Here is a 24301-nt window from a genome sequence, read left to right as displayed (position 1 = left end):
TGTGGCTGGCGGGCGGTGCTCGGGGCCCAGCCAGGGGTCCGGGTGGGAGCGTCTCCCTGCGTGAACTCCGAAGGTGAAGCCCACATTCCTCATCATCTGGTCACTTTCTGATAAGCGAAGTCCACAGTCCCCGGACTTGCAGAGGGTGACTTTCCGGGACTGGTGTTTGCCAGCGTTGAGCGCAGCTTCTCAAGAGTGTGCTTGGGTGGCGCGTCCCCAGTAAGATGGGATCTCACCTCTGCCCTCGTGTTATTGTTAGAATTCTGGAACATACCTGTGGGTTGGATTCTCGCTCGGCCAGGCCCCCAGACAGTGGGACGTGGAGTCTCAGGCTCACTGTGGGGGGCTGTTCATAAACGTGAACTAACCCGTGCGTGGTCAGTGGCTCATCTGTGAAGGGCTCCGGGACCGTGATCTGGGCCGTGGCAGTGGGTCTCCCCACGGGCTCTGGGGTGACGAGCGCCCGCACTCGGTATTTGCCGGGAGGGACAAGGGGCAGCCATCCACAGTCTTCTCCCCTGAGATGCCCCTGTGCCCGGCCGCCCACTGCCGCGCTGCTTTCCTTGTCATGATCAGCGTGTGTGTCCGCCGCATCCCCTCTGCCCCACCTTGACCTTTGGATACTGTTGGGTGGGTTTACTTTGCATATTTAAAGCCTCAGACTTGCTCCTTGGTGTCCAAAGTCTCATGTAAAAGTGCAGCCTTGGGCAGTGTTGGGGAGGCCAGGATCCTGTGTGATGAAAACCGCCGTGAGCCCCCGTCCCTGAGAACCTCCGGACAAGTAAGTGGCCGTGCCTCGTGCACCCGAGCCTGCCCGGGCAGGGAAGCTGCGCCGTCCCTCCCAGACCCACCAGAAACCCTTTGGCCGTCGTGGAAGGGCAGGTGTCTGCAAAGGAGGACAGGACACTCAGCTTGTGTAAAGACGTGCGTGGTCCAAAGACGAGGCCTTTGTGAGTTCTGCACTAATGAGCCATTTGTGCTGGGAGGTGAATAAACTCCTGACAGGGATGTATTTGTAATGACACGCTCCCCCCCCCCCCAGTTATCGATAGGGAGTCTGAGCGTCCTGAGAGCGTTAACTTACCTCTTCCTGGAGGGTCCTCTCCGGCCGGTCAGCAGCAGTCAGTCACGTGATACGGCCTGGGCTGTGGTCAGTGTCGCTCTGCTCCTTTCCAGGGTCCAGAGCCTTCAGATGCACCATGAGCTGGACCTCGCTCACCTCTGCGCCAGCACGGACCTGAACGAGGGGCGAGCCTGCAGGCGGGCCTGGCAGCAGCGGCTCAACTGCCAGATCCAGCAGATCACCCTGCAGCTGCTCGTCTGCATCTTCAGGTATTTAAAACATCTCCAGTGTCTGTAACCTGGTCCCCAGCCAGCTCCCAGTTCCACAATGGCCACGGCCCCAAAGCTCAGGGACTGAAATCCAGGATTGACGAGAGAGAGGCCCCTGCCTCCAGGAGGATCCCTGGGTGTGTGTTTACCCTGCCTGGGGTCTTGCCACCCCCTCGTCTCTCTTGCGAATGACCACCTTGGATGGTCAGACCCAGGTAGGGGGACAGACGGATCATTTCGGGAATGAAGCCCGCCCAAAGGAGAGCCCAGGCTGGAGCACCCAGGACTGGCCCCTGTTAGAAACTTTTCTTCTTTCTTCCCATCACTGTCGCCATCAGCATCTATTATTGTGTGCTGTTGGGAACTAGCCCTTGAGCTGAATCAGTTAAATAGACAGTACAGTGTGTTTACTTCAGTGTGATATAGTGCAGGCGTCGAGTGGCTATTTCTGGCCTAAATGTGCAGTCATTTAAGGAACATAATGATAAATATATGCCTACATTTATATTATACCTTTGTGAAGAAGTTATTGGTGGCAAAGCCTTCAGGCCTTTTCTTTCTTCCAACTCTCTCTTCTCTGCTTTGTCTTGCAGCTTCTTCTCTCTCTCTCTCTCTGTCTCTCCCTCTCTCCCTCCCACCCTCTCCCCTCCTGCTCCTTCCCCCTGGGTCGTGTAGCAGGGAAGGTGGCGACACCAGGTCCCCTTCTGATCTGGACAGACCCTGCCTGGGAGGGGTTTAGACCAGAGCTGGACGACTTGATGACACTCAGTGTGATTCTTTCAAAATCAACATTTTAATGGTTGTATTCTTTTGCTGTCTATATTTATGTAAAGCAAATGATTTATTAGGGAAAAATGGGATGTCGTGTTATAGATGGGTTGTGTTAGCTCTTTGCTCAGAGCAGTATAATTTGTGTGGTTGTAGAAATGTAGTTTTCCTTTTGTTCTTTTTATTATATGAAATCTTTCATGAAGGGTTTTTTTTTTTAATATTCTGCAAGCTTGATGAGTTTAGTTCATTAAAAAGAAAATACGATATCAGATGAAGTAATTTTTCCCCTCACAAGAGAAGGAAAACATCGAATGTGCTACGTCCTGAATATGCCCTGTAGGATTACTGATTCTATTGGTAGGCTATCACGGAAGATCAGGGGGTCATGTGCCCAAGTCCCCACGGTGTAGGATGGGGAAGTGGCCGGTGAGGGTCAGGCTGGCGGCCGAGCTGCGTCAGTGCTCAGCGTCTGGGGTGCCCTTCCTGTGTCACCACCCTGAACTCAGTTTTATTTGTATGAACAATTATGGATGATTGCGTCTTCATTTGCATAAGGAGCTAGGGGGCTCGAAGAAGACAGACACCCCCGAGCCCTGAGCTTCATTCCAGTTGGAGGAAAGCTGTGCTTGAAGTGACGAGAAAGCCCGACCACAAAATACATCCAAACCATGTCCCTCAGCGCTCAGAATACTGTTCCTGCAGACAGGGCTTTTCAAAGTGTGTATTTCCTGTTACTGTTTTTCTGCTAACAGCAATGTGTTTTTCATGTATTTAAAAATATCTCAACACTTAGACTATCTTTCTTCATCAGGGAAGTGAAGAATCACTTAAATTATGAACATAGGGTGTTCAATAGTGAAGAGTTTCTCAAAACAAGAGCTCCAGGGGACCAGCAGTTTTATAAACAGGTAAGAGGTGTGTGGGGCTTGTGTGCGTGTGTATAGTCGATCCTTCACCCTTTTCTGTATCTAAACTATTTTTCAAGTCAAGTGTTTCCAGTATCTGTTAATATTTTATTCAGTGTTTTAGCTTTTCTAAAAGTTTGTTTTAGCGTGGTTTCTTCTGATCCTTTGGCCAGCTCTGATTTTTTTTAATTGGCTTTTTAGAGTGGGATTTACATAGAACAGAATGCACCCATTTTAAGGATAGCGTGTGCAGAGTTTTGACCAAGGCGTGTACCTGGTCGCCCCTTCTGGAACGTTTCCATCATGCCACACAGTTCCATGCCCTTCCCACCACCGCCCCCTTCCCAGGGCCGGGCAGCATCCACACTCCCTGGGAGCTGACTCGGAGATTGTTGCGTGTGAGTCCGGAGACGGGGTGCGCTCGCTGTGAGGTGCGGAGCGTTAGGGAGGCTGCCGTCCCCAGGAGACACCAGAATCCATGACGAAACACAGGGACTGCGGCTGCTGCTGTCCCGGGGGGCAAGGTGGTTTGGGCTTTTGAACTTTCTGTGGTTTTTCAAATGCAAAGAGTGGCTGATTCTTTGAGATTGGCTGGTGAGGGATGGAGGGGGAATCGTAGATTACGACAAATTAAGAAAGCTACCTGTGTCTGGGCACTTTTGTCCCAAGGTGCTGGCGAGAGGCCCCGGTGGGTCGGGAAGGGCCACTCGCGCAGCGGCTGCAGGTGCCCTGGCAGCTCAGGGAGGAAAGGACCGTGGAGCAGGTGCAATAACCCGCCCCTCGGCATCTGTTCTAGGTCTTGGATACCTACATGTTTCACGCTTTCCTCAAGGCTCGGCTCAGCAGAAGGCTGGACGCCTTTGCCCAGATGGACCTCCACACGCAGTCCGAAGAGGACAGGTTTGCATATTACGTTCTAAAGGATGCACGACTCCTTGGGCGTCCATGTGCTCAAGCAGCACAGTTTATTTGGAAGGATAAATGATAAATCCGATCAGAGAAGTCTCACATTTAGAAATTCATAATGAGTCGGGTAACACGTCAGCCTCCTCCCCGTGCATTTCTGTTTCTTGGGGGGACACTGAATGTACCTGCAGTGGCAGCTCTGGGTCTTTGCTTGTGCTGTTTTCTCCCCATTTTCCTTCTCTTTCTCTCCCCGCGTCATCACCGTTTCCCGCCTCTTCCATGACGCTTTTCCTGAACCCCTCAAACGTGTATCGGCTGTCGACGACGCCCTCGTTTGTGTGTTGTGGCTTCTCCTGGGGTGTGGACCGTATACAGCCTTCACTCACGTGGGAGAGCCAGGAGTGTGCCCGCCGTTTCCCACTCGGTGTGGGAATGCTGGATTCTGGTCACCACGTTGGGGAAAATGCCCAGTTGAGCCTGTGCTTCAACCATTGCTGTGTCTACAAGGTGTTGGGTTTTCCCGCCCAGGATAGACGGGATGCTTCTGAGTCCAAGAAGACCCACAATTGAGAAGATGGCCAGCCGGAAGTCCTCAGCCCCCCACGGGGCGCACCGGCGCATGGTGGTCAGCATGCCCAACCTGCAGGACATCATGGTGCCCGAGCTGCCGCCCCGGAACTCGTCGCTGAGGAAGATACACACCGAGGACTGTGGAAGCAGCCGCACAGGTGGTCCAGCCGCGCCCGTGCTGTGGCTTTTCTCACTCACTTGATTCTGATGCTGCCAGTTGCCGAAAGAAACCAAAGCTTGTTTCAGTAGAAGAGAGTGGGGGGTTCTTTGCTGTTGTTTTTCTAGCAATTTAATCATTTGAAATATTTTTAGAATATTCATTTTGCAGACTGTGTTCGTTATAGAAAGCGATTTCTCGTCTGTATTTTCCATCGCCCCGTCCCACTGTTTTCATACGTGTGTGTGTATATGCACGTATGTGTATGTGTACAGAGGAGATACGTGTTTACAGATATGACTGTCTAAGGGGATGCAACAACTCTTAGGCCCCCAGTGGTTGCCAGGCCCTTCCTAGGGGCTGGGGGCACAGAGGAAGCCAGTGCCCATGGGAGAAACTGCAGTGAGGCCAGTGCTGTGAGCCACATGGGCCCCCAATGGCTGCTGCCTCGGGCTAAGGCACCAGTACCAGCTGGTACCTCGTGGCACATTCGCGGGAGAGCTGGAGGCTGAGTGGGGATCATGCCGGCAACGCCAGGAGGGGCCGTGTGTTCAAATGAAAAGACCTTACTGACCTTCTGGGGGCTCCTGGTGGGTCTGAGTCCCCTGCACAGCTGCCTCCTGGCTGTGTGACCCTGGGGTACACAGTAGCTGTGTACCGGGGACCCGGGGAGGCCTCAGTCCCCACCCTGGGAGATGGGCGTGGTAACAGTACCCATGGCGCAGAGCTGCTGTTAAGGTAAATGAAACAGCTAGTTGAGAGGCCTTACCCTGCCTGGCAGGTGGTACGTCTCGGCCTAGGTTATTAACTTAGTCCTTCAACAAAGACTCACCACCACGTGTTTCAACTTAGCATCAGCAGTTTTAACAAATAACGTTATTTGTGCCATGGGAGCAGTGAGGGGCCCCGTTCAGCGTGGGGTACGTGGAGCTTTCTGGAAGAGGCACGGGGCGTCCTGCTCCACGCTGCACCCAAGGCACAGAAATGGCCCTGGGCAGAGTGATGGGGAGGGAACGCGTGTCTGTTTCTAAGGTCTGTGCTAACCGTTCATCTCCCCTTCGCTCCTCAGTTCTGGACGTGCCCTCCAAGTTGACATACACCTTCAAGATCCCGGAAATCCACTTTCCGCTGGTGGGCCAGTGTGTGCAGGCGTTCCACGCGGATTGCGTGGCCCAGCTGAGCAAGGCCATGGACTCGCTGGCCCCCGAGAACTCGGTGCTGCTGGCGAGGTACTTCTACCTGCGAGGGCTCGTGCAGCTGATGCAGGGCCAGCTGCTGGGCGCCCTCCTGGACTTCCAGAGCCTGTACAAGACGGACGTGCGCATCTTTCCCGCCGACCTCGTCCAGAGGACGGTGGAGTCCCTGTCGGCGCCCGAGCGCGCGCAGGCCGAGCGGACGCCCGAGCTGCGCCGGCTCATCAGTGAGGTCATGGACAAGCCCGAGGATGCCCCCAAGGCCGACGACCGCGTCAAGAACTTCGAGCTGCCCAAGAAGCACATGCAGCTGGACGACTTCGTGAAGAGGGTGCAGGAGTCGGGCATCGTGAAGGACGCCGGCATCATACACCGGCTCTTCGAGGCATTAACCGTAGGTAGGAGGATGCCCGCGGGGTGGGCGGTGCAGACCCTCGAGGGCAGGTCGGCCCAGCCGGGAAGAGCCTTGCGGGGCGGGCGAGGGCCTTACCTGCTCCCTGGGCGAGTGGGACGCAGGGGCTGGCCGAGGCTCTGGGAAGGGGGTGGGGATGGAGGGTCTGGCGACGCTTAATGGCATCTCTCCCGTCCTGGGGGGTTGCTCGCTGTGTGCTGACCCTTTCCTCCCACATGGGGATGCATGTCTCCAGCCGGAATGCTTCAGGCACCTCCACCCCCGCTGCTTTTGCTTCCTACGTTTACTGCAGTCGTCTGGTTGGTCCAGAACCCTTTCCGCCCCTCCCTCCTCAGAGGGACACTGTCCCAAACTTGACCTTTCCCTTCTGACCAAGTTCTTATGCATTGATGGCACGTGGACGCACCCACAAGCAGAACATAGGATTTGTGCGTTTGTAGACTATACCTGACTCACGCGGTACGTGCGTGTCCGTCTGCGTTTCCAAAGCGTGTCTGTGGTGCTCACAGGCGTCTCGCCGTTCCTTTGCTGCCGACGGTGTTGTGCACGTGAGGGCGGCGCAGCGTGTTGGCCTGAACCCTTGGTCGTGTCCGCCTGTCCCGATGCTGACGAGTGAGGCTCGCAGCCTGCCCCCAGGGCGTGGATGGCTTTCTCTAGGATGGTGCAAGCAGCCCCGCCGGGTGGGAGCTGCCACCCCCACAGCAGGTCCCTCAAGGCGGGGCTGTAGCACGGGGAGCTGCCCAGCCCCACCTCCTGGGCAGCGCGGGGTGCGGTCGTCTGAAGTGTTCTGCGGTTTGGTGAGCGAGGTGGCCTCGCTCTGAACGTTGGCGCCTGTGCTCGGGGCGTCTGGGCCTCTCTCCTTGGAGCTGCGCGGCACAGCCTGGCCCGCTTTTCCGTCGGGTCGGATCTCCTTCCGTGTCCTGTGCGGGAGCCCCTGTGCCCTCTGGAAAGGCCGTGCTTTGCTGGTAACAGGTGTGGGACGTCCTTCTTCGTTACGCGGCTCCCGTCGAGTGGCCCGGCCTCTCTCTACCCACGCGTGCCGCCTTCCCCCCGGTGGAGGGATGGGGCCGCTTGTTCACGGTCCCTCCGTCAGTCTGATGGGGGTGCGGCCGGCCCAGCGCCCACGGGGCCCTCTGCATGGTGTCACCTTATGTCGGCCGCGGAGAAGTGGCCCGTCTTGGCCGGCCAGGCTCGTCTCCCTGGGCATCTGTGGGCGACTGGTGCTGCCCAGGAGACTCGCGTGGGCAGGGCAGCGGGGGATGCACTGAGTCCGCCGGGGGCAGAGGTTCTCGCAGGGCCAACCAGCAGCACCCAGGCCGCCAGGAGGTGGGGCGCAGGCGCCGCGGGGCTCAGCGCTCTCAGAGGAGGCCCTGCCCCCCTCTTCCCGCGCGGGGCCCTCGCGAGGACACAAGGATATGAGCACCAGGCCAGCTGCAGGGCCTGAAGTACCGCGGCGTAATCCCCCCGGGGGTGCTGTTCTCGTGTGACGAGGTGTCTGGACGTGCAGCCGGCTCCTTCCTCTCCCCCCAGCCAGCCCGTTGCTGCACAGCCCGGGGGGCCGATGGCCTGGGCGGCACTCTTTTCCTGGGAGAAGAGGGCCTGTCCCCCCCAGCTCTCACCTCTCCTTGGCCAGAAGCGTGTCCCACGGGAGCCGGACAGTGTGGCTTACAGCTGGACACGTGGGCACCGTCCAGCAGCCCCAGACTTACAGGGACGTGAAAGGACACCCGGGAGGGCATCCTCAGATGACCATGGTGACAGTGCCATTGATGGCCCTGTTGTCACTCTGGCTCCATTCGCATTGCAAGCAGGTCATTGTTGGCCTTGATTCTGGGGTACGTGCTCCGTTGTCGTGCAGCATCCAATGTACGTTTCTGCCTGACGGACACGTATGTGCTAATAAAAGGAGGATTCGGTCAAAGCCAAAGGTCACCATCATAGAATAAACGGATGTAACATAAGAACAGACGTCGGAGTCTGGTATTCGAGGTGCAGGGCCCTCACGACCTGGCCCCAGGGCGGGAGTCAGCCGTGTGTGGCCTTCAGTGTGGCCCGTGGGAGCTCGGGGAGCTGGTGACCCTGCCTCCCCCGTAAGACGAGCTGGAGGGGTCGTGTTGGAGTGCGGGTGAGGGGCAGAGATGAACAGTTGGCATTTTTGCGCAGAGTTGGAGACGAATGAAGAATGCGTGTTCTGTCCTCGTGGTGGTGAGTGCGGCTGTGGATGTGCGTGGTGGCCCCTCGTGTGCACGGTGGCTGTCGCTGCGTGAGTGCCGTGGGTGTGCACCGGCTGGCAGGGCTGGCGTCCACAGGCCCGCGTGGGGGTCCCTGGCCTCTCTGGTGCCCTTCGCCCCGGCTCTCAAAGCCCGCGAGCCCGCCTCCCGTCTGCCCGCGAGAGGAAGCCGTTTCCGGTTCTGGGGACCTGCGCGTCGCTCCGCTTGGCCCCGGCACTCTGCAGGGACCCAGATGGTGGCAGCATTTGTCCTAATGACAGAAGGGACGGGTCTCTTGGCTCCAGGCTCCACGTCCCAGCATCTTTGGCTCCAACTTTCATTAAGTAATGGCTCTGTGGTTCTCCCCAACTCCCCTCTCTCGCTCTCCTGATTCTTGGGCTTTCCCTTGGCTGCGTAGACTAAACATCCTCTTCCTTGTCGTCCACTTAAAATAGCCAAGTGCTTCTGATTAAAAACATAATCTCTCAGAACCACCAGGAGGTGTAGATGGAGGCGCCCCAGCCAGAGGCAGCTACGTGGAGTCGCCTTTCCAAAACGGAAGCGGGATGAGAACCGTTCCGTGGGGTCAGGGGCACCACCCGCCTGCCCTCTTGGTGCCTCCCTGCCCAGCACAGGGACCCCCGGGCCCGTCTGCCTGGGCACCCGCCCACCGGCCCTTGTGCTTCGTTTTTGTCAGTGACTTTCTTTTTTTTTAAGATTTTTTTGATGTGGACCGTGTTTAAAGTCTTCAGTGAATTTGTTGCAATATTGCTTCTATTTTGTTTTGGTTTTTTGGCCGCAGGGCATGTGGGATCTTAGCTCACCGACCAGGGACTGAACCCACACCCCCTGCCCTGGAAGGCAAAGTCTAACCACTGGACCACCAGGGAAGTCCCCCAGTAACTTACTTTCTAAAAACGACCCAAGTATATAGAGATACCCCACTGTGGTATGATTCTGTTTGTATCCAAGGACGTTAAACAAATTTGTAAGTAGTAGACCACTGTGGTAAAGCAATTAGAAAAACACAGGTGAGCCAGAGGAGAATCAGCTCAGAATCCTGCCACCAGGGAGATTTTCGCCTGAATATTCCTGCGTCTGCACTGTGTGGGGATGAGGCCAGACTCAGTTGTGGCCGTGACATCGAATTCCCCAGGAAACCGTTACCTGGCAGGTGTTAGGGAACCAGAGCCGAGCTTTCACAGCCTTTCTTGACCGCTTAGATCTGGCCTCCAGCCAGGCTGGGATGGGGAGGTTCCTGCGTCCTGAGCAGGGCCCCAGCGGGAAAGGCTGACCCACGAAGGCCCAGCGTCGGTGGGACCGTCTGCCTGGCACCTGCCCACCCGCCGGCAGGGCTTTCCTCTCTAGTCCTCAGTCTCCTGATCTAGGACCAAGCTGCCCAGGGCAGTTGGGCCTGTATAGAGGGTAGAGCACAGCAAGCATTGTTAGATGCCGTGAGGGAAGAGCGCATCAGCTTAGTGGGCCCCTTGTCCAGGAAGGCTGCCCATGGGCCATTTTATCTGGGTCTTGAAGGATGGGTAGGGGTTTTCTGGTCCGAGCACTCCAGACCAGCGTGTGCAGAGGCACGTAACAACATGCTTGTCACTGTGCTGGGACGCAGGAGTGCGAAGGGGAGGAGGGCCCCGATCCTGGAGGAATCTGGGCCTAGTGAATACGAGAAACCTCATTCTAGGCGTGGAGTGAAGCAGGCTGCCAGCGGGGGCAGCTTAGAAGGCGGGAGGCCACTTAGGAGCTTCTTCCTGTGCAGGATATGAAGGGCCCTCTGAGGGCAGGGCAGACAGATCCAGGATGCAGAATGGAGGATGCAGGAGCCAGACACAGGGAAACATCGATATTAGAATGGGCCGGACTTCTTAGCGGCTGAGTGGGAGTTGGGGGTGGTTCCAGCTCCATGTTACAGACAGGGAAGCAGGTTCGTTCCACAGCTGGCCTGTGGTCACACTGCTAAACAGTACTGAAGCTGGGCTTTGGACTTGGGTCTCTCTCTGACTCCAGAGCCCCTGAATATTGGACATTTGGGAAGGTTGCTGCATCAACTAAGATCATCACGGTTACAAATAATAATTTATTTGCTCACATACCCAAAGAGTACTGAGATAAATCTGGCTTCAGGTAAGGCTTGATCCAGTGGTGTGGGAGTGTCACCAAGGATCTGGTCTCTTCAGCATTAGCTTCACCCTGGGACTGGCCCCAAGATGGCTGCCACCAGCTCTAGAGGTGACACAGGACTTTGTCCTTGTCCCAGTGTCCCAACCTGGTGCCCTAGGAGTTACTGTGACTACCTGGTTAGGTAGGGGCTGGAGAGGGCAATGGGCTCAGCCCAGATCAAGTGCCCACCTGGGCACCTGGGGAAGCTGGGGAAGGAGGGCACGCTTTCCAGGTGGTTTCCATCCGGGTAGACTTAGGTGCTGGCGCCACCTGCTATCTCCTGCGGGTAATGTGCTGCTTCCTGATTGTAAAGCAACCATTCTTGAGGCACCTGTGTACGTGGCTGTAAGAATCTTTTTTTTTTTTCTCTATAAAACTAAGGACACCAGAAACAGATTGACCCAGAAACATTCAAAGATTTCTACAACTGCTGGAAGGAGGCAGAAGCAGAGGCCCAAGAGGTCAGCCTGCCTTTCTCGGTGATGGAACAGCTGGACAAAAACGAGTGTGTGTATAAGCTGTCAAGCTCCGTCAAAACAAATCGCGGTGTGGGCAAGATCGCCATGACCCAGAAGCGCCTGTTCCTCCTCACTGAGGGGAGGCCGGGCTACGTGGAGATTTCCACCTTCAGAAACATAGAGGTGAGGGCAGCTCTGGAAGCCGCCTGGGCTTGGGAGGTGCAGCAGCTGGAGCAGCCCACCGGGCTCTGCCAGCCGTGGGCCCGTCACAAGCCACTCACGGTTTGTGCCTCAGTTTGCTCACCCGTAAAGTGGGAATAAGGATGCACCCTCCTAATAGGAGTGATGTGAGGACTGAAAAGATGAAGTGGGTGATGTGTTCAGAGCAGTAAGTGCACCGACAGCTGATTCTCTATTCAGCTGACTTGTATTTGGGGGAAGAGCAAGAAGCAACGCGGGCTTGTCCTTTCGCTGACCTGATTCGACAATGTAGGAGAAGCACAGAAGTTGCTTTACTGAGAAACGGCCGTGGGCCAGCCCCTGTGAGCTGTTCCATCTCACGCTTCCTGCTCAGGTTCCTGGCTGGCCCACGCTGTTCATTTTATAACAACTTTAAATGTCATCTTCCCCACTAAGGGAATCTGGGTTGAGATCGTGACTCATGGCTTACCTTTATTTTCCCAGGTTTATTTCCTAAATTTATAAGCGGCGTGTTAGATGTGTTAATCCAGTTACTGCATATTCCCAGAGACAGAAGAGGCATGAGAACTCCCCTGTGGCCCATGCTTAAAGCTGGGCCAGTGGACGCACCTTCTCACTGGTTCCTTCAGTTTTTCCCCCAAGCCTGCTTTGATGGGCTTCCTCCCAGAAGTCCAGAGACAGAGATTTAAGGAGGTGAAAGAATGAAGCACCTTTAAACGCTGTGGACGAGTCCACTGGTGTGTCTCTGTCGACGTGTGGCTGACAGGTCACACTTAGACCCACCAGGAAGGCTCGCTGAGCTCCAGACACCCCCGTGACCCTGACTCCCTGTCACCCGTTTCTGAGAACAGATCACCTGGAGGAGCCCCTATTCACCCCACCCCCGGCACCAGGCTCCGGGTACTTCAGGGCCTTCTTGAGTCCTGCTGGACCTCCCCCCGGGCAGCCCCAGCCCCAGGCCAGCCCCAAGGACTCTGCCTTCACATGGGGATGTCAGCCAGTGCCTGTCGGGTCCCCTCAGTGTGTGCAGACCGCCACCCCTAAATGTATTTCGTATTGACCCCAGGGTCCCTGAGGGTGTCATTTCATTTACTTGCCTCTTTTTCCCTCTGCAGGAAGTCAGAAGCACCACAGTAGCTTTTCTGCTCCTGAGAATTCCCACTTTAAAAATCAAAATGGTGTCCAAGAAAGAAGTCTTTGAAGCTAATCTTAAAACAGAGTGTGACCTGTGGCACCTGATGGTGAAGGAGATGTGGGCTGGGAAGAAGCTGGCCGACGACCACAAGGTCTGGGGCCCGGGCTGCCTTTTTATTCTCACCGAAGGCTCATGTCTCTATAATAATGCTCAGCATAAAGCCAGGGGGGACGGGGGACTGGGGCCTGGGCCTGGGCCTGGGCCTGGGCCTGGGCCTGGGCACGGGATCCATTGAATTAGATGAGGTCTCATCAGAAGGCATTAAGAATGCTGTGGTGCACGTGACCCAGTGCAAAGCCCTGGGGTCTTGGGGGATGCCCTGGGGGCAAACGCAAGGGCCGGCAGGGTGGTGTGGGTGGACTGTGGGAGTGACCGCTCTGCACTGCCCCCTGCCCCGGGTGACATCCCAGGGAGGGGAGCGTCGGGGGCTGGACTCTGGCAGGTCTGAGCTGGGTGGTCCGGGCACACCCTGCTCTAAGCAGCTCTTCGTTTTTCCCCTTCACAGGATTAGGGTTTTGGTTGGGGGGAGGTGTTAGATTCCTTCCATAGGGTTACATTTATATCCTAGGGACTTCTGTACCTTCATTTACTTTGGGCCAAACTGATGGCTTTGATCACACCAAATTAAGACTTCCTAGTCATGAAGGGTACCATGGACGGAGGGTAAGACATGAGGACACACGGTGCGGGGGAGATATTTGTCTTGTCTAAATGGCAAGGTGAGACAGGAAGACCCACAACAAAGTGGGCAAAGAGTACGAATAGGGAACTCCCATGAGGGAGCAGTTCAGAAGGTTCTAGAGAGGTGTGCCCACGGATCCTCAGGGAGATGCAGGTGAGGGCGGCACCCAGTGGAAAACGTCAGGAAGAACGTACGTTCAGTGGTGGGAGAGCTGCCGTTTGTGATGGACGTTCTGTCACTGGAGGAGCCCAAGGTCGTGGAAACAGAAGGAGTGTTTCTGTTTGGAGCAGGAAGCGGGGACCAGGTCCTAAGATTCCAATATTCTGTGACTTTGGGGCTCACTGTTTGGTTTTATACCCACTGGTTTATTTAGCACACACTGGCTCATCAAAGCCCGTGGCTGGCAGACGCGTAAGGAAAGTCGTACGGGCTCACATCCCGCCCTCTCCTTTACAGTGTCTGTGGCTGCCTTTGCCCTTGACGGCAGAGCTGAGTCGTCGTGGCAGAGATTGCATGGCCCACAGACCCTAAAATGTTCAGCACCTGGCCCTTTACAGAAGTTTGCCGACCCCTGGTATAAACAGCCAGTGTTTGTCTCAGCTAAGGGGACATGATTACATGACATCAAATCCAAATCTAAACTCTTCACGTGGCTTTGAAAAACACACATCTTTGAAAGTGTTGTTTTATGTGACGTGACAGAGTCTTAGAGTGAAATGATTTCAGTGACGCTGTGCTGAGATGACTGTCCCTCCTACAGGACCCCCAGTACGTCCAGCAGGCACTGACCCACGCCCTGCTGATGGACGCCGTCGTCGGTGCACTGCAGTCGCCCTGCGCCATCTACGCGGCCTCCAAGTTATCTTACTTTGATAAGATGAAGAACGAAAGTAAGATCAGCATGTGTTCAATGCAGCCATGGTGGCTTGAGTTATGTCTTAAGTGATTTCTATCTGGTTGACTTTTGTCTTATCAATTAGAACCAATCCCAAATGTCTCACATTTTTTTCTTCTGTACTTTTCATTTTTGAATATCACACGTTGTTCTGCATCTTTCCTTTTCTCACTTAATAACACCTTGGAGCTCTCTGCTCCTAAGGACACATCGAGGCACCTCATCGTTTCAGTGTCTGGGTTATTAGAGTCCACTTTACACCGGATGATATCGGTCCTGAATCTTAGCTGCCAGCAACAGAATTGCTGCTGGCTGGTTCAAGCAGAGCAGAAATTTGTGGAAGGCTGTTGAGTGACTCACGGAATCGCCATCGTGGTCGCTGGAGGTCTGCGGTCGGACACACGCCCACTGCAGAGCTGCAGGGACCTCTGGGCCCGGTTGCTCTTGGCTGCTGGACCTCACTGCATGAGCGCGTGGAGGCCCCCGATGGCCATCTCTCTTTTTTCTCTTGATTTGGTCAGTTTCCCCCCATAGCAATTCTCTGATCTCCGCCTGTAGCTTTAAATCTGGCTCTCACATTCTGAAAGCCATACAGAGGTTGGTGGTAAGCTCAATTTTTTATTTTTAGAAGCTTTTTCAAGTCTAGGAAATAGCAAATAGGTAAGAATAGCTTTATGCATCATTGTAGCTATTTCTATTTTGTTTCAACTTTTAAATGATCTCCTAAAACCAACTGTCTTGTGCTTTGCATAAAGAAGCAGAGAATAGAGGATTACTTATCGCTATTAACATTACTATGTGCCGGAAGTCACATGTGCTAGATTAAACCCACAACATGAAACTAATTCATGAAACACAGATGAACAAGTTGTAGGATGTTTTTAAGATGACATCTAGTTCCATCTGTATGCACTTTTTAAAAAGTAACAGTTTTATTGAGATATAGTTCACATACCTTTCCTTTTTACAGTGCACACCTTACTGGTTTGAGTGTATTCAGAGTTGTACAGTCGTCAGCATAGTGGGTTTTGGAACATCTTCATCACCCCAGTAACAAGCCCCATACATTTAGCAGCCTCACCTGCTAAGCAACCACTAACCTCCTTTCTGTCTCTGGATTTGCCACATTTTGGCGTAGCCTGTGCACTTCCTCTAAGTGAACTCATATGGTGTGTGTCCTGTGTGTCTAGCTTCCTTCATGTAGCTCCAGGGTTCACCCGAGTGGCAGGTGTCACTACTTCATTCCTTTTGTGGCTGCATGTGTTCCGCTCTGTGGATACAGCACAGTTTATCCAGTCCTCCATTGACCATTTGAGTTTTTCTACTTCCTAGCTGTCGTGAATAGTGCTGCTGTGAACATTCACATACAAGTTTTTGTTTGGACATGTGTTTTATTCCTCTTGGGTATATACAGCCAGGAAGACACTGTTGTTTAAACTGTCATCCCAGAATTAGGAAAAACAAGCCTCAGTTATGTGTTGATTCCCCTTGGTGCGTTTTCCTCTTTGCTGTGTCTGTCACTAACTGTGTGATCCCTGGAGCTTCCTGGTCCGAGGACCCCCCTTTCTGGGAGCAGACAGGATGCTCCAGTTGCTGGAGTGACTTGGAGGCGCTCTCGTCAACAGTCCTGGAACCAGACATCGATTGCTGGGTTTTTTTTCCCCCCTTAATTAGGAACAAAATCAAATACACACTACACCTCAGCTGTTTTAAACCACTCCAAGCTCATGCCTAATCTTTGTCAAGAGTTTACAGAAAAGCCTTCTCACTCCTCTGGAAATAACATACACAAGTTACCATGGCAGCACCCAACAAATGACACTCTTAATTCCATACAGCAAAGGGGGGATGGTCCAAGTTCAGTGTCCCTGATCCCTTGTTCCCAATCAGGAACTGTTTTCCCTTGTGTAAAGCGAAATGAGGCAACCATACATGATCCTGGGCTTAATAGCTTACGGTCCATTCGTGATGGAAGGTCTAAAAATGAAACTTTCTGAAATCTGCACCCCATCCCTGGGGTGGGGCATTTGGCAGTGACTGGAGATATTTGTGGTTTGTGTGTGTGTGTGGCAGTGGGGAGGTTGCTCCTGGCGTTGACTGGGTGAGGCCAGGGATACCGCTAAATGTCCTACAGCACACAGGACACACCCACGGCAGCCACATTATGTGACAAGGGTGAGAAACCACTCGTGGGTTAGATTTATGGAGAAACGTATAAAGTTTTCTCTTGGCTAGACCATACGTAACGGTTGAGTGTGGACAGAGGTCAGATCATTTAGCTCGAGAGCTGTGTTTAAACAAAAAGCAATGTGAGACATTGGCAAATGCCCTCTGGCCGGATACGCTTGGCTTTACTTTAATGTCCAGTTTAAAGAGAGCGTCATCTTCACAAATTATGAAGTTTTACCCCAGAGCTAATATCCTAAGGAAAGCAGAATGTGCAAGGCTGTTGGATAACGTGGGTCTCCTCGAGTCTGGGGAACTAATCCCCCCTGTGTCTGCATTTCAGTGCCCATGGCAGTTCCGAAGACGACCGCAGAAACCCTGAAGCACAAGATCAACCCTTCCGCAGGAGAGACCTTCCCACGCGCCATCGATGTCCTGCTCTACACCCCAGGTGAAGACCATTCCCTGCTTTGTCGCTGCTGTTTGTTTTTCTTTTAAATTTTATTGACGTATAGTTGATTTACAGTGTTGTGTTAATTTCTGCCGTACAGCAAAGTGATTCAGTTATACACATATATACGTTCTTTTTCATATTCTTTTCCATTATGGTTTATCACGGGACACTGACTATAGCTCCCTGTGCTGTACAGTAGGACCTTGTTGTTTATGTCGCTGCTGTGTTTGGAACAATCTGAGAGCTTAAGACTTGTGGTCAGGGTCAGCGCTGAAGTGGAAGGGCAATGGCAGGATGAGGGTGGACGGGGACCAGGTGGTTTTCTACTGTTGGAGGGCGGAACCCTGAGCAATGAGGTGCGGCCTCTCTGTGGACTCAGAGGCTGGAGCGGGGCCGTGAGGGGCTGAGCCCTGTCCGGCCTCGCCATCCTCACGTCCGGTGGATAAAGGCGCTGCGCTTCTGTCTTTGGTCGGATCAAGCCCGTTGTCACCGGGATGGGATGGCTGCACCTCCTATGCTGACGTGCACGTCTGACAACACGGCTCTTCCTGCTTGGAGTGGTCGGACGGTGCCACAGACTTTCAAGGCCCCTACGAGCTGCGTCAGAGTGATGACAGCAAGAAGACAGGGTCGCTGCCCGGGCCTGGGGGTAAACAAAGACCGCCCTGTGTCACAGGCGTACAGCTGTCCAAATGCTTTTACTTAGTTCTGACTTGCAGAGAGTTGCAGCAGAGCGTTGCTCCAAGGTTTATAGTGTTGGGAACAAAGGAGCTCAGTTCCGGGCAGAAGAGAGCCTTCGAGTCCGGTCGCCCCGTGTCGCCCCGTCCGCATCAGGAGTTGGCAGCGGCGGCGGTGTCCGTGCACCCCCGTCCTTCACCCTCCGAGGTTCGTGACCTCACGGGGCAGTCCAGCGATCCACAGCCAGGAGCTTCCATTCCACACGGTTTCCGATGGGCAAACTGAGTTTCTGTGGCAAAGCAGCCTCCCGGCAGGAGAGCCTCTCTCTTCCCTGAACGTCCAGAAGACCCAGTAAAGCAACAGATCTCAGATGAAAGAGAGTAGAGAGCGGCCGAGCCCATCCCTCTGGAGACTTCATTTATCCAGTCGAGGCTCTCTGTTGATGTCACTCGGCTGTGACAGCACAGACCAAGACACCTTTCATCACGGCATCTGAATAGAGAGCTGTCCTTAGATCTACGCTAGTTTCCCTTAAATTAAGCCTGACTAGACCCTGGGTTTCCCGTCATCATGGGCTAGTTCCCGTCCCTCTGAGAACATCTAGAAGGGCCGGACAAAGTATAAAAAAACAAAGGAGAACAGGGGGGCCCCTTTTCCCATGCAGTGGCTGCCGGTACTGGAAACAGTGGCTGCCGATACTGGAAACAGTGGCCGAGAGAGCTTTGGCCAGCCGTGTGGGGTCAGGGGGACGAGCCTGGGGTCAGGACGCACCCGTCAAGAAGTGGCAACCCCTCCAGGAATTCCGGGAGTCAAGGGAGCCAGGCCCCGGGCACCAAGCCCCGCTTCAGATCATCCCAGTCTCTGGGGGACTGAAGACTGTGTCTCAGTGGGCAGGATCTCCCCCAGGGGGGCCAGGAGACCAATGGCATGAACACCCCAGAAAGACTGGCAGATTCACACTTCTTGCACTTATGACGGAGGTGGTGCTACAGAGCAGGGGAGGGGAAAGACGGTCTCCATCACAGAAGGCGTTGGGATGTTGTGCGTCCGTGTGGAGAAGATGGAGCTCGACCACACCTCAGATCACACGCGGCCATCACTTCACAGTCTAAACGTGAAAGGCAGAAACATAAACAAATGAAACTTGGAGGCGATAACATAGAAGAAGATATTCATGACCTTACGGTAAGGAAAAAATTCACAAATAGCATATAAAAAATACTAGCCATAAAGGAACAGACTGGTGAGTTAAGGATTTTTAAGAGAAACTTCCAAACGAGTGAAAGTGGCGGTTGCAGACTGGGAAAGGGATGTTCACAAGACGAGAGGACCGACAAGGGGCTCGAGTTGGGGATATTTAAAGAACGGCTACAAGTCAAGGAGAATGAGACAGCCCGATTCAGAAATGGGCAGGAGACGTAAACGCCTCACCACGGAGGAGATCCAGACGGCCAGCTAAAGCCAGCAGCCTCATCGGCATCAGGGAAACGCAAATAAACCACAACTGAAAAACCAGAGTCTTCACGCCGTCAGGACGGCCAAGACGGAAAGCACTGACCAGGCCTCGCGCTGGCGGTGACGCGAGGCAGCGGGAGCCCAGCTGCCCTCGGGGACGTGCCCACAGGCTCCCTCCTTCCTCTGTGCCTGCGCCCACTTCCCTCTGCCTGAAATGCTGCCCCCGAGTGAATTCTCAAGCCTCCTCCAGATCCTGGCTCAGGGAAGCCACCCCCGGGCTCCGTCTGTCTGCGTGTTTCTCTAGCTGGAGCCAGCTTGTCCCCGAGACTCGAAGCTCCGAGGGGCACGGAAGCTCGGGCCGTGCTCACCTTTGGATCCTGGGCACCCAGGGTGGCACCTGGGGCTGAGCAGGGGTCGGGCAGGACCTGAGTCGTGTATGAACCACGTGCTGATGCAGCAGAGGGTTTCACCATTTCGGGTTGCTTTCCTCTTTAGGGCATCTTGACCCAGCAGAAAAAGTTGAGGATGCTCACCCCAAATTATGGTGCGCGCTGAACGAAGGCAAGGTGGTCGTGTTTGATGCTTCCTCCTGGACGGTTCACCAGCACTGCTTTAAAGTGGGCACTTCTAAACTGGTGAGTGAACGAACGCGCACAGTACTCAGTCAGCTTCCGGGTTAACCTGTGATTTTGGAAACTGAACACGTCCACCTGTATAGGCAGCGGGACACACGAATCCCACGGTGTCACTGAATCCTGCAAGTCGGAGGGCTTTGATTTTTATCTCGAGTTTTAAAATGTAAGCTTGTTCCATCCTTCACTTAAATGTTCTTCTTTAAGTGAGCAGATAACGGCTTTAACCAACCCCCGCTCTGAAATCTAAAACAGGATTTCAGTCATGGAAAGGGCAGTGTGGTAGTCTCACATTTACATTGTCAGTCACCGAAAGCAGACACTAGAATCATTTTAACACATTTGGGTTTGAAAACTAAGAACCATTTAAGTCAAATCTGCATGATATTATAGTTATTTCGTGGTTGAGAAACCTCAATTCTTTGAGCTTTTAGACTGATAGCCTAGTCAACTTTATTTAATTAAAAGAAAGTTAAGGGACTTCCCTGGTGGCCCAGGGGTTAAGAATCTGCCTGCCAATGCAGGGGACACGGGTTCAAGCCCTGGTCCTGGAAGATCCCACATGCCACGGAGCAACTAAGCCCGTGCGCCACAACTACTGAGCCTGCGCTCTAGAGCCCGCAAGCCACAACTACTGAGCCTGCGTGCCACAACTACTGAAGCCCACGCACGCTTAGAGCCCGTGCTCCTCAACAAGAGAAGCCACTGCAATGAGAAGCCCGTGCACCACAACGAAGACCCAACATAGCCAAAAATAAATAAATAAAATAAATTTTAAAAAAAAGTTATATTCATGCAAACACAACCTCACCCCACCCCTACAAACCCGAGGTCAAGTTTTAGGTCTGTAGCCCTCAGTGCCACCAGGATCAGCCCCCTGGTTTTTGGAGACTTCTCAAGGCCTTGCACAGCCCTTTGAAAATCATTTCTTATTTCTGTACTACGTGATGTCAGCCATGTGCCCCAGGGCCTCCACGCCTGGAACGGGTCGTGTGAATTCGTGTTTCCAGCTGAGGGGCGATCAGTGGCTCCTTTCCAGTGGGGCTGCCTTTTAACTCGGCACTCCAGGTATCTTTGGCAATACCACCCTACTGTTCAAAATGCTGTCACACCTACTCCTTGGTGGGCTTCATCCTGTTCAAGACCCTCTGAGGGCACAAAAGAAGCCGTTGTCCCAAGGGGTTCTTGCTAGGAAAACCCTCAGGCCAACTCCTTTAACACAAAACTTCTTTTTTCACGTTTAATGTAAAAGGCACGGTGTAGTGAAGTTTACGTACCTAACTGTTCCTCATTACTTGGTATCATCAACTTTGATGGCCACGTTCCACCATCTGAAGATAATGTGACAATCTATGCTTTCAAAACTGGGGTGAAACAGAAATACTGTGAATTCAAATGTATGTTGCCAAGAGGGTGCGGGATCATTCTAAAGAAGTTGCTAAACCATTTTCCCCCGCATTCAAATAATGAGCCTCAGGTGATAAAGGAACGGGATCCAGGACACATGAAAGTAAAATATGTACAAAAGTCTAATAACGCTTTAGATGAAATGAAAAACAAGGAGGAGAAATTAAGGACTTCACTCTTATTCTAAAATTTAATTTTTTTTCTGTTGATTCTTAGTTACAAGCATTTCAAAGACTGTTTAATAATAGAATAACTTTTAAAATCCTTGTGAAAATAAAATCATATGGCTGCATTTTGTATCAATCTCTACTGCTCCCCAGTTAGGCCAGGTAGCATTTAATTAAAGCAGAAAGTTATCCAATTATGTGAAAATATCTTCCCACTGATTTCACAGGGATATTTTGTACTGTTTCAACAAGACAGAAACTGGGGCAATTATCTCTAGAAAATGCTGCCTCCTCTGAAATTTGAAGTTCCAAGTGGTTTATCTAAGATATCTTTGGGCCACTAAAGAAAGACATTTTACTAAAATGTTACAACAATTCTCAGGTAGATGCCTCAAAAGAAAGGGCTTTTTTAAATGATTAATTCTGAAATTAGCAAGGTAGCATCTTTTTCTAACTTATAAGAATGTTTGTTGGTAAAATTAAAGCTATCACTTTTTATGAGCTCTTTCTTCTGACGAAGATAAGTAACAAACAGTAAGCACCAGCGGTACTGATTATACAGGATTAGATCTAGCCTCAGCCCCTCCACGGTGATGTAACTGTGCTCTTTGAAATCTGCTTGGATCTGACAATCTGAGACCCTTGTTCGGTTACCAGTAAAATGTTGCCCGTGTCATGGATAAAGTCGGACACCGCTCAGGAAACGTTTAGGGAACACTTTTTTAGGGATGCGATCGGGTTGGTTGAGATGTACAGGCAGACACATTTGCGTTTCACACGTTTATGTGGCTTTTATAACTCTTCAGTGTTTTAGTCCTTAATTTCTAATTTCAGAAAGTCTAAAGATAGTCACTGGCATTGACCTTGATAAGCTGGAATCCCCGAGAGCGCTCTCTTAGCTGCAAGAGCACTGGCATTTTGTTTGTTGCTAATATACAGTCTGTCCTCATTATTTGCAGGTTCCATATTTGCAAACTTAGCTACGCGCTAAAATTTATTTGTAGCTCCAGAGCAGAAACTTACGGCGCTTTCATGGTTCTCCACAGACATGCACGTCTACAGAGGAGGGAGAAATGGGAGCTGTGTGCATGTTCCCAGCCGAGGTCAAGCAAGGCGACTCTGCCTTCTTGGTTCAGCTCAAACCGTAGACAGGTGTCCTTTTCACGGCCTATTTAGTGCCATGTTCTTCGCATTTTTGTGCTTTTTATCATGATTTTGCTGTTTAACATGGTGCCCTAGTATAGAGCTGAGGTGCCAGAGGCTGGAATGTGCTTTACAGAGATGTGGACCCATGCAGTTCAAACCTGTGTCGTTCAAGGGTCAGAGGCATCCTTAAACAGGAACACACAGCAAGATGATGTGTTGATCGAATGACAGGAGCGTGACCAGAGGCCGGCAGGACCCTAAGCCTGTCGGTCCCTGAGTGGCGGCTCAGCCTGGCTGTGAGTGTACAGGACAGAACCGACTGCCGGGAACACGGGGAACTGACTGCTCTCCTGCTCTCTCCTCGGCCCCCTCAGAACTGCATGGTGATGGCGGAGCAAAGCCAGGTGTGGGTCGGCTCGGAGGACTCGGTCATCTACATCATCAACGTCCACAGCATGTCCTGCAACAAGCAGCTCACGGACCACCGCTCCAGCGTCACGGGTCTGGTCGTGCAGGACCGAGCGCAGGCACCCAGGTCCGGCCAGGCTCCCCTGGGAGGAGGGGCCATCTGGCTCTTGCGTGGGTCAGGGGTCCCAGAGGGAAGGGTTCCCATGGCCGTGGGCCATGGCCTGCAGGGCCCGGGCTGGGCAGGGGGAGCGAAGCGGGTCTGGAAGGTGAGTCGGGGACATTCCTGTGTGGTGGGGTCATCATGGGTGCAGAGAAGCGGCCTCTGCTGGAGACCGAGTCCAGCATGCGTGGGGTGCTTGTAGCAGCTGGCACCCAGCCTTCCTTGCCTGTTCTTTGGCTCTGGTGTTTGCCTGCCATCCTGGGCCTGTAGACGCATCACCCTAATCCCGTGTCTTCTCACGGAATCCCCTGTGTGCCTGTGTCCAAATGTCCCCTTATGAGGACACCGGTCAATGTTGGATGGGGGTCCACACTATTAGCGGCATTTAACTACTTCTGTAAAGGCCCTACTGCCAAATAAGGTGGCATTTTGAGGTGCTGGGGGGCTAGGATGCCAACATATCTTTTTTGGGGGACACAGTTCAACCTGTAAGATGTATTTACCTCATCCTTCACCGGCTTTAGCACGTTAAGAATGCCAGCCCCCCAAGGGCAGCCCCGTGTCTGTCCTGCTCTCTGCCGTGTCCCGTGCTTGGGGCAGGGCCTGGACACAGCAGGTGCCCAGGGGAGACATGAGAACGAGGCGGGGTCCCCGTTCCCCTCTGTGAGGAAGCGGGGCTCAGTGGGTGTGGGAGGTATGCTGAGGTCACCCACCCTGAACGGGCAGCCCCAGCCCTGGGCGCAGGTGGCCACGGCTCCTAAGCTTTTCTGCCGCTTCCCTCTGTGCCACCCTCATCCCCTTGTGCCCCGAGTTTCAGGGGTGCCGCCTGTCCTCAGGCGGGTGGGCTTAGGCCCTCACGTGAAGATGACACACCATCAGGTGGTGGAAGGGCCGTGCACGGCGCTAGCTGAGCCCACCTCCCCGCAGCCGCCAGTCACTGACGCTGATCCTTGGACTTGAGCTTGGAGGGGGCGTGTGCCATTCCGGGCCCCTGGCGGGAGGGGTGGATTTTAGTTAACAGTCCTTTACGGTTCTGTTCACAATTCCTGGCGGAGCCAGTAGCCGTGTTGGAGGTGCCGGGGTGGGCGGGGGGGGCGCTCAGAAACCCGCCACCCTGACGGCGCTGGCGTCTCTCACTGGCCGTGTTGTGGATGCTTTACCTGGTGGGAACTTGAAAAGGCACACGGTGTTCTCAGGGCCACAGATAAGCGCCTGCACGCGTGTTCTCCCCGCAGCACTGTGTACTCGTGCAGCGCGGACGGGACAGTCCTGGCCTGGAACGCGAGCTCCCTGCGGGTGACCAGCAGGTTCCAGCTGCCGGGCGACGGGCTCTCGGCCATCAGACTGCACGGCGGCCGCCTCTGGTGCTGTAAGTGCCTGGTCCCTGCCCTTGGCTCCTGGCTAAGCCAGGAAAAGGCAACGGCAGGGAAGCCAACGCCCCTTTCCTCTGCCACACGCGTTTCCAACTTTGACTGTGAAACCCTGGTTCCTTCCTGATGCACCCGGCTCCCCACATCCCTCCTGAGTTTGTTACATCCCCGGGGCCGCTACTCCCTGTGCGGCCTCCCCTCT

The 24301-nt window shown here is 53.6% G+C and overlaps 2 protein-coding genes across 5 annotated transcripts in view; one reads left to right on the top strand and one right to left on the bottom strand.

The window, feature by feature from the left end:
• DENND3 (DENN domain containing 3) overlaps positions 1–24301 on the top strand; it is a 61382-nt gene that overhangs the window by 27960 nt on the left and 9121 nt on the right. For all 4 annotated transcript variants that reach the window (XM_059902326.1, XM_059902325.1, XM_059902324.1 and 1 more), the window contains exons 9-20: positions 1177–1332; positions 2915–3011; positions 3805–3908; positions 4443–4642; positions 5711–6232; positions 11007–11266; positions 12400–12570; positions 13922–14051; positions 16566–16673; positions 19305–19444; positions 22536–22696; positions 23965–24098. In XM_059902326.1, the coding sequence (XP_059758309.1) occupies positions 1177–1332; positions 2915–3011; positions 3805–3908; positions 4443–4642; positions 5711–6232; positions 11007–11266; positions 12400–12570; positions 13922–14051; positions 16566–16673; positions 19305–19444; positions 22536–22696; positions 23965–24098 (2183 nt within the window). The remainder of the gene's footprint in view (positions 1–1176; positions 1333–2914; positions 3012–3804; positions 3909–4442; positions 4643–5710; positions 6233–11006; positions 11267–12399; positions 12571–13921; positions 14052–16565; positions 16674–19304; positions 19445–22535; positions 22697–23964; positions 24099–24301) is intronic.
• Positions 18080–24301, bottom strand: part of SLC45A4 (solute carrier family 45 member 4) — a 104785-nt gene continuing 98563 nt past the window's right edge. The window contains exon 8 of the mRNA XM_059902334.1: positions 18080–18462. Within this exon, the coding sequence (XP_059758317.1) occupies positions 18451–18462 (12 nt within the window). The 3' untranslated portion in view covers positions 18080–18450. The remainder of the gene's footprint in view (positions 18463–24301) is intronic.

The sequence above is a fragment of the Balaenoptera ricei genome, chromosome 17 (assembly GCF_028023285.1).
Source record: "Balaenoptera ricei isolate mBalRic1 chromosome 17, mBalRic1.hap2, whole genome shotgun sequence".
Lineage (NCBI taxonomy): Eukaryota > Metazoa > Chordata > Mammalia > Artiodactyla > Balaenopteridae > Balaenoptera > Balaenoptera ricei.
The sequence above is the reverse complement of the archived record's forward strand: the minus strand, read 5'-3'. Positions and strand labels throughout refer to the sequence as shown.